This window comes from Sorex araneus, chromosome 2, assembly GCF_027595985.1.
Source record: "Sorex araneus isolate mSorAra2 chromosome 2, mSorAra2.pri, whole genome shotgun sequence".
NCBI classification, from domain to species: Eukaryota; Metazoa; Chordata; class Mammalia; order Eulipotyphla; family Soricidae; genus Sorex; species Sorex araneus.
In genome coordinates, this window is record NC_073303.1 from 194,200,222 (window position 1) to 194,210,599 (window position 10,378).

Consider the following 10,378-nt stretch of genomic DNA (forward strand, 5'->3'; position numbering starts at 1 on the left):
AGAGGTAAGTACCAGGAGGATTACTCCACAGCTTAGAAGCCAGCCTTGCATGCTGGGGAAAAAGGCAGCTCAGATAGAGAAAGGACCACCTAGTAAAGAGTGTTAGGAGAGCCCACTTGGGATGGGAGATGAGGGCTGAAATTTCGGTCTAGACTATAGACTGAACATGATGGGCACTTAATACCTCTACTCTGCAAACCACAACACCCAAAAGGAGATAGAGAGCAAAAAGGAATGCCCTGCCACAGAGGCAGGGTGGAGGATGGGGTGGGGGTGGTGGGAGGGATTCTGGGACCATTGGTGGTGGAAAATGGGCACTGGTGGAGGGATGAGCACTCAGCCACTGTATAACTGAAATGCAAGCATGAAAGTTTGTAAGTCTGTAACTGTACCTAATGGTGATTCACTAATAAAATTATTTTTTAAAAAAAGAAGTGAGTAGACAGAACACTCTACTAAATAAAATAAATGAAAATAATAAATAAATAAATAAAAATGATCACAAATTCCTCTTAACTAACCAACAACTGTTAATAAAACTCAAAGTGAAAAATCCTCACTAGTAGGAGTGAGAGCAAGTTGTTTCTTACAAGCTACATATACCAAACAAAACCTGAGTAAGAAATAATCTTGTCCAGAAATATCTTGAAAACAGTTGGTATTTAATAACCCTATCCTTATTTCTATCTGTCACAAAGTTTTATAAGCAATAATAGATATTTTGGAAATATGCTGGAGAGATCTCAGATATAATGGAGAGATATTTTTGGCAAGGACAACTGACATTACATTTATGTCTTCTCTTTAACTAAACTTAATATCAATCAGGCTAGGTGCTTTAGAAAGGTCATGAACTTTAGAAACTACCAAATCGGCAGATGAGTGGTTTGCCATGGCTATGCACTTAGCGAATGACTATAGCAAGAGTGGCCATAGATCAAAGGGAATTTGCTTCCAGATACAGCGCTAAAGAGACAGAGGAGAACAGAGAAGAGGCTGTTCAATTGAAATGGTAGGAATTTGGTACATGTTGATGGATGACTTATCCTTCCTATGACACATCTGGTAGCTGAATCAGTTATCTTTTATGTCAGTGTGAGGTCACAAGACACTAAGCAGACATGTATTAATATGTTTTACAGATGCTGGTTATTTTTTGAATAAAATTTCAAACTCTGATCTCCTAGATTTTTACCCCTCCCCCTTTAAAACTTCCTTTCAGGCCTATTTCTTTCCTTTCCTTTTCTATACCGTCCCTATACTGCTGGAAAGACTAGCATTGTATATCACTAATTTGTTTCATTCTAATAATGAATAGAGCCCTGGAGAATAGGCTTCTATACAACAAGCAAGATTTCAAATGCTTTAAATATAGCACTGTTTTTTTTCCCAGCAGTTGAGAATGTTCTATAATAAATTCATACATTTGTATTACAGATATATGTTGTGGTTCATCATCACCTCCATAGATGCAGTTCATGCTGACTGGAAAATACCAGGTATTCATCAGCCAGTAAGAATTTCATAAAGAAAATAGGAAGTGCTCTTCTATCTTAATAGAGAATGAAGGCTCATCGATAGAACGGTTGTTAGTGAAAACATGAACGGGCAATGTGTTATGTGTGGGCTGCATAACATTTCCCTGTGTGCTCTTTCTTATATGTTTCTTATAGTGATATCTACATGTGCCTAGTTGTATTGAGAACCAAAGGTTGTATTTGGCTGTGGATAGAATTAAGAAGAATGGGGACATGAAGAGCCAATAAAATTTTATATTATTTTATATATTTAAAATAATTTAAAATGATTTAAAATAATAAAATATTTATTATATTATTTTGTGTACAGCGGGAGGTGATGGGGAGCAAGTTAGTGGTTTGCCATGGCTATGCACTTAGTGAATGGCTAAGGTGTGGAGCATGCGTGGGACCCACCCCACACCTGAGGACCAAGTATCTTAGAGGGTGTAAGAACCTTAATGAGCATGTCAAAAGTTCTTGCCATACATTTTAAAAAAATAAAAAGATCCAGTAACCATCAAGCTTACACAAAATCCCATTTAAAATAGGGAAATTATAACCCGGTGCCACATCAGGATTTTAAGGACAGGTCTCTGTGCGTCAGTAGGTGTCTGCAGACAGGCTCCAGTCCTGAGACATGCCACTTCCCCGGAGTTGTTCAAGTCACCTCCAGAGATTGGAAATTGTATTGTAAATCCCCAGAAGAGCCTGGCAAGCTCCCTGTGGTGTATTCGATATGCCCAAAACAGTAACAATAAGTCTCATTCCCCTGACCCTGAAAGAGCCTCCAATCGTTGGGAAAGACGAGAGTAAGGAGAGGCTGCTAAAAATCTCAGGGCTGGGACGAATGGAGATGTTACTGGCACCCGCTCGAGCAAATCAATGAACAATGGGATGACAGTGACAGTGACAGTGATTATTTTGTGTGTGCTCTTTAATTTGTCAGTGAAATCATTGACCTTAAGTAGCTACACAAAGCTAAGTTGCTCAGCTAAAGATGATATGTAGCATTTCTCATCAAGTAAACTTCATATCTTTGATCGCAGAAATACTAATGTTTAAATGTATTCTGTAATGCTCTGGTTTAAATTTGAGTTTAGAAGAATGCTTTGCCTGTGGTGGATTTCGCTCACTCAAACAAACATCACCAATCTTTTTTCCATTTTTGAACGATTGTTAAGGGAGGCAAGTAGTCAGAGATTTCAAATTTATGCTGTTGAAATTGTTCACAAAGAGAGCACTAGCATCACTGGAATTTGGCCAAAACACTGGGAGAATAGTAGAGGAACAGCTAAGCTCAGACACTTGCATTCCAAGGCCCCCTGTGATTTAGGAAGCTTCCAGACTTCATGTGCCCAGTCAGCAGCTTAAAGTCAAAAACAAGAAAGTGATGACAGCGACTTGTGGATAAGTAACCCTGAGGTTCCATAATTTAATTCTCTAATGCTTTATATCTTTGTGGATCTGTGTTTTTTTCTTGTTGTATGGTGATAGTGAAACCTCGTAGCTGCAAATATTTGGTCGGCATCCTCAGACACTTGGCTGTGTATCCCACAGTTGAATCGAGGTACTCCCATATATCTGGGTACATCAGCGATCACACACTTGATAGTGGTGCTGGAAATTCCAAATATCAGGGACTTCAGTATGGCACTCAGGAAAGTGAGAGAGTGCCCAGCTTTCAAGGTACAAATTTGAAGCTGTAGCCTTTAAGTTGTAAGGCAGGAGTTCTACTACTGAGCTCTTCCTTGACCGCTCTACGTCTTTTTTTATTATTGCTACCATTGTTTTTTGTTTTGTTTTCTGCAGTGCTCAGCTGTTTTTGTGCTTAGGGATCACTGCTGGCAGTTTAGAGGACTAGATGATGTGTCAGGGATCGAACACAGGGTGGCGCTGTGCAAGAAAAGCATGCTACTCACTGGACGGTCTCTCTAGCCCTGTACATATATTTTTTTAAAAAATAACTGCCTGTAAAAGTTGCTTGAAAAAGAAACCCTTGGGACGGAGTGATAGTACAGAAGATAGAGTGCTTGCCTTGCACATGGCCAACCCAGATTTGGCCCCCAACATCCCATAGAGTTCCCTGAGCATCTCCAGGTGTAAATTCCTGAGTACAGAGCCAGGAGAACCCTGAGCGCCACAGGACATGCCCCTCCTGCAACAATAACAACAAAAAGAAATTCATTAGACTTTACATACAAACGAAGATGCATGTTGTCATAGAAACAATCCAAACAAAGCTATAATTAAGAAAGCAAAATATTTCTTAATTATAGCTTCACTATATATTCACTGGTGCTTTTATTCACAGGTCTGATTAAAAAAGCTTGACAGTAGTACCTGTTGTTAAATAAATCATTTAAAAATTATGTCAAGGTTATCATAAGTTTAATATTTAAACAAATTTGGCATAGGATTAAAATTTTTACTAAGTACAGATTAGTAAATTTTTGAGGTGACAATAGAGTTCAATGATCCTTTGGTTAAACTTCTGTATAAATTATATTTGGATTAGTTTTCAAATACTCTTCAGTGTATGATTAAAAGATTTGTACATTGGTTGCCCAATTTGCAATGTTATATCTCTGAATCCAGTGAGAAAACCGCAGTTGCTGCTACTTTTTTTTTTTTTTTTGCTTTTTGGGTCACACCCAGCGATGCTCAGGTGTTACTCCTGGCTCTGCACTCAGGAATTACCCCTGGTGGTGCTCAGGGGACCATATGGGATGCTGGGAATCAAATCTGGTTTGGCCGCATGCAAGGCAAATGCCCTACCCACTGCGCTATCGCTCCAGCCCCAAGTTGCTGCTATTTATATAAAAGAAAAACATTGTTCTTTATTTTCCCTTGTTGGAATATAAATTTGTTATATTTTATGTTAGTTCACCCTCTAATCTTTCAATAGTAGCATTTTTTTGCATGGCATAATATGTAATTATTTGTAAGCAGTATATTTTCTTCTAATGATATACCACAGGCATAGACGTTACATAAGGAGTGTTTACCCTCTCTGAAATATCACTACTTTAATGATATATCAAATACCACAGTCTTCTTAAAACCTAGGTACTTTTCCTATTCCACAGATTTTTCTAACTGATATACACAAATACAATGTGAGATTTCGCAGAACATAATACTTTATATAGTGTTTCAAGTGTAAGTTTAGTTTTCATTGTTAAATGTTTTTTTAGGGAACAACTACTTAAGTAGAAGGTAATTGTTGACATTATTACACAATACAAACTTTGAACCTACAGTGTCAATTAATAAACAAAAATGGTCATATTGAGTATAGATGTTGCTAGAAAATAATAAATGTCAAGTTATATATTTACCTGAAACAAGGCTCAAATAAACAATTTCATTACAATCAGATTGTAGTTTACTTTTGAAACATGGGCTTTGTGAAAAATTTGAAAAGAAATGCCCAATCGGTAATTTACTCTATGTATAATCTTGTGTAAATTGCAAACAATTACAGCTACCCTGTTAGATATCAAGGTAATTAAACCTATTAAATAAAAATGTGACCCTCTCTGGCAACAGAAAATTATTGTATATTGGAGAATGTGTATACTTGAGCAGGTCCTATCTTGTGGAATGCTGGATGCAGAATTTCTCTTAAATTCCACCTCCTAAAAGGGCAATGTTTTCAGCCAAGCTAGAATGACAACATAAATCTCCAAAGGAGAAAAGAATATAACACATGAAATTTATTTCTAGTACCATTCCAAATATAAAAATCCCTCTTTTCCTAGAGTTTATAACTGTCTGACCAAAAATACCTTAAATTCAAATAAAAACCATTTACATGATACTTAACCAAGCATGAAAATAAGACCACTTTTGAAGAGTTCCAAGTCTCCAGAAGAGTCCAGAAATGCAAATAAAATAATTAAAAGCAGGACACGATATTAGAGTAAAATTAGACAGTTAATAGAACAGATTAGAGATAGATATAGACAACCTTGTACACATATTTATTTTTGAAAACTAAAGCTAAAATAATACAGCCTTATCCAGTCAATAAGAGGACATTTCTTTCTTTCCAGTACTTTGTTCTTACTGGCTAGTTTGGTTTTTTGTTTGTTTGTTTTTTTAATTTTTTGATCAGACTTGACTGTGCTCAGCACTTACTCCTAATTCTGCATCACTTTTGGTGGTGCTTAGGCAGGGCATATACAGTGCTAGGCATCGAACCCAGGTTAGCTGCATGCAAGGCAAACGCCATTCTAGTCTATAAGAATATTGTCCCTGATCAGTCAACACACTTACACACACTCACACATATAAACAAATGAACAAATATACAGCCTGGCAAGCTACTGAGAGTATCTCGCCCACACGGCAGAGCCTGGCAAGCTACCCATGGTGTATTCAATATGCCAAACAGTAACAACAAGTCTCACAATACAGACGTTACTGGTGTCTGCTCCAGCAAATCAATGAACAACAGGAGGACAGTGCGACAGTGCTATGTGAACTAAAGTAGTATTTATTGAATGAAATTTGCCTAGAAATATGCTTGAGGAGACATAAAGGGAAAATGTGTGTTCAAGAGAGAACACAGGCTTCGCCAGAGGAAATATAATCAAAGGAACATAGAGACAAGCCAATGAGACGTGTGTTCAGGGAGAACATAGCTTGAAGAGCAAGCCAGTATCATTAATTTTATGTAGACAAAATTTTCTTAAAAGGACAAGATGTATCAACCAAAATAAAGTTTTGACAAATTAAGCTAATTCATAGTAAGGAATTTTTATTATTTTAATAATGAGTGTAAAGAATAAGAAGACAAGCAATAAATGGAAGAAAGTGTTAGCTATATATTTATGTATACACATATAAATAACAAAGATATAATTTGCAGATTATACATGGAACTCTTTCCATCCTTAAAACATGTATGCCAATTAAAAATATGAGTAAAGGACAAAATTTATTTATACTTAAATAACTAAGAAACATGGCCCAAACACAGTGTCATCAATTCCTTAAAATTTTAAATAAGATAAAAATAAATTTTATATCATATAGAATAAATAAAGTTATAAAAGGTCCACAATTGCAAATACAGAGTGCCCAGAATTCTCATATTCTTTTAATAGAAATCAATATTGTTGTAACTATAGGATGAATTTGTCATGGCAAAGAATAAAACTGAACAGGTAAATTCCATTCAACTTGCTAATGTTACTCATAAGTTTATTAATTTATACAAATTAATTCACTTTTCAAAAATATTTACAAGAATACAAGTACATATTGATATTTTGCTTCTAATAGTTCAAAATCAGGAAAATCTCACATGTTTTCAACAGCAGCTTGGATAAATAAGGAAAATATATTATTAGTACACAGAACAAAATGAATGTCTATCACAAACTTCATATTTAATAAAAGATGTCAGAGACAGATTATATATGATTTAATTTAAAAGTTCAAGAATGTCAAAACTGATAGATATATTAGAAGACAGAATAGTGGCTACATTTGGGGAATAATAATTTGTAGATAAGTCAGTATCCTATTATATCACACTAAGATCTCATTTAAAATTATGTTAAAATTAAACAAAAGTTATATTTAAACTAAATCAAGTATAATACACTCATTGCAATAAGATATTGGAAAGGCTTGAAAAATAATGGACATAGAGGAGGCGGTGTGGCTCTGTTAAAATTGTACTTTGCCTGGGCTAAATGGGATCATTTATCACAATTTCACATATATAAGTGACGTTTCAGGCAGAGATACTTTATTTTTGAAAGATGATGAACTTGGTGATGGGAGGGTGGGGACACCCAGGGTTGTTCAACAGTTTTCCCTGTTTCTTTGCTTGGTGGACACTCCAACCATTGCTTGAGGTAATACGTGGTCTGGGGGTTGAAACGGGGTTGGTCACATGCAGGAAAAACACATTAACTCCTGCTTGTATTATCTCTCTGACTCCCATGGAATTCCTCTAAGGAAAAGACACTATAAGAGGAGATGGGTTCTCAGAACCAGAGATTTCTGTCTCTCCCCTGAGGACTGATTAGCTCCTAGAGATCATTGCCCTTCTCGTATGCTGACAAAATTTCTATATATATTAATTTTCCAAAATAGTAAACATCTTCATCTCTGTAGATTTATTTTAATTTTGTATATATATGTATATATGTGTATATACATATGTATGTAGCACTGTAGCACTGTCATCCCATTGTTCATCGATTTGCTCGAGCGGGCACCAGTAATGTCTCCATTATGAGACTTATTGCTACTGTTTTTGGCATATTGAATATGCCACGGGTAGCATGCCAAGCTCTGCGGTTGGGGGCGGGATACCCTCAGTAACTTGCCGGGCTCTCCAAGAGAGACGGAGTAATCAAACCCAGGTCAGCCGTGTGCAAGGCAAACGTCTTACCCGCTGTGCTATATAGCACACATATATGTATGCACACATTTTAGTTTGAATGAGAGAAAAGTATACTTTACCAAAGACATATCTCGTAAGACCTCTGATAAATGTCAAATAAATATTTTGATGAATGTATCATTAGGTTAATGAATAAACTTAATGCAAGGATTTTAATGATAGCATTTTAAAAGGGGAGTAGAAATTTTTAAGGTAGGTCAATCAGAAGTGCTTTCTGGTTTTGACAATGATGTATGCAGATAGTGAATGCTTGCACAAAGCTCCCTATTGGAGAACTTGTCTGTATGCTGACATCTCAAAAGCTTAGCATTTGTAATATTGAAAAGGGGGTCAAGCCATAAAGGCAGGAGGAGAAATACACTGAAGGGAACCCTATGGCATGATAAAGGGGTTGGATTTTTATTTTATGAGAATGCATCAAAGAAAGCCATTAAAAACTTAAGCAAGAGTGAACTATGATTCAGTTTGTAATTTGAAAGGACAATCTAGTGTAATTACGTTAGCCAGAAAATAAAAGCAATAAGGAGAGCATTCTTACACTTGCATTCTCTAAATATTTTCCACCCACAGATCTTTGGGTATCTCAAGTTCTGATGGCCAAAAATTTAGACCAATGATTAAAGATTAAGACATCAAGCTATTACCCTCCTGTCGGATATAAGAAATCCATGCTTTATTCACTTATCTTGCAAGCATCCTAGGTTGGACATTTATGTATTAAAATAACACAAAGATGAAACTGATGCACCAGATAGTTAATTCTGCATTAATCTTATTTATTGCAACATGAGCCAAATACATTTCTCCCCACTCAGGTGACACTGAGTAGCACTTTCAAACCAATTGATTTTATGTCAAGGAAAGAAGAGAGAAAGCAGTGGGGAGAAAATAGGAAACAGTTTGCATTAGATCAGGCACAGGAAGAGCAAGCAAGGCCAATCCCTCCTAATGAAGAAGCAAAAGTCCATGAAGTTTGAATTTTTGCTGGAGATTCTCCCGATGTGTAGCTGGCACAAAGACTCTATTGGCATCCGATGACAGACCAAGTGGGACGACAAGGGTTGAGCACCGGGGTTCCAAGCTGGCCTCCACCGGAGATAGGACAGAGAGGTTTGAGGCTACCGGGCACAACGCGAATGGGCTGTGGACCACAGGGCACACAACCCACGGGGCGATATCCATAGGTGAAGACTGGGGTCTGGGGTCGACCGGGGCTCGGCACACAACTCAGAGGCCTGCAGGGTACTGGAAGGTAGGAGCTAGAGATGTAGCACGGCGTGGGGATGAAGCTGGTCGCTGTGCAGGGTCTGGGCACATAGCAAGCCGCAGAAGGACAGTAAGACATTTCCCACATGCTGGGCTCGTAGTGGACTGGCAGGCAGTTGTTTGATTCACCTCGGGTCTCTGGGCGGTTGTCCGAAAGCCAGGGACGATCTTGAGAGCTACTGGGCGAGCAGAGCGCATTACTGCCACTCACATCCGAAGAGCTGACATCAGTGGAGTTGCTAGAAGAAGCATGGCAGGGACTTCTAAGGAAGCCCGGGTTATTTCCAGAACAGTAGTTGGTGCAGGACATGGTGAGGTTTTCCGAGCAGTCCCTGGGTTGACTGGAACAAGCAAGTGTCTCAAGTTTCACTGTGCTCCTTCATCGCAGGAGACCCTTTATATATCCCTAGGAGGCGGTAATTCTGTGTACAGACTCTCTTCCTCGTTAGTGTATGAGGCTGCATCAGAACTCTTCATTAGAGCCCAGGAAGTGGACCCCTACCTCCCATAAAAGTGGCTGTTTCTTGCAATGCCTTCCATTGATTAAGTATATCTTTAGAGCAGTGTGACTGAATTTTAATAGACACTCTCATTCTTCGGTTATCTTACCTAAACAGACACTTTTGAAGGACACTAATTTATTCCAATTATAACTACCCCTTTGCATTCTTAGAATTCCTCACTTGGTTTATGTTTAGAGGATGTAGCAAACTTTTAGGCAAACTATCTCTCTTTTTTTAAAAAAAAGACTATTCTTTTTGTAGATTGATAAAAAGTAATACATTTGTAAGCATATATGTTGCAATATGAAACATTATTTATAAATTTAGGGCACAGAGTACCCCAGATTGGAAGATTTCAATGTGCCAAAATGTGTGCATTGCTTTTTTCTAGTATTCTGGTAAAATTTGATTTTATGTAAAACATGCTTATTTTTAAAAGTCATGTTTATTTTATTCATTTTCAGATATAAAAAGTAAAAACTTGATGGAGATAAAAATTGAGTCAAACTGAAAGGTTGATGTAAGTTTTTATAGATATTCAGAATATAAATAAGTTTGACTTATTGAAAATATTTATCTTACAGTGAACAAAAGCAGATAAACTAAAGCCTTTTAAGAAGTTGATCAAAATGACATTTTTCAATATTATTATTGGCTTATGCATT

The 10,378-nt window shown here is 37.1% G+C and overlaps 1 protein-coding gene across 1 annotated transcript; it reads right to left on the reverse strand.

Moving 5' to 3' along the window:
• Window positions 1–8,965: 8,965 nt before the first annotated feature.
• Window positions 8,966–9,520, reverse strand: LOC101545529 (keratin-associated protein 26-1-like). The gene has a single exon (XM_004618999.2). The coding sequence runs from the start codon at window positions 9,518–9,520 to the stop codon at window positions 8,966–8,968; it is 555 nt and encodes a 184-aa protein (XP_004619056.2).
• Between the last annotated feature and the right edge of the window lie 858 nt (window positions 9,521–10,378).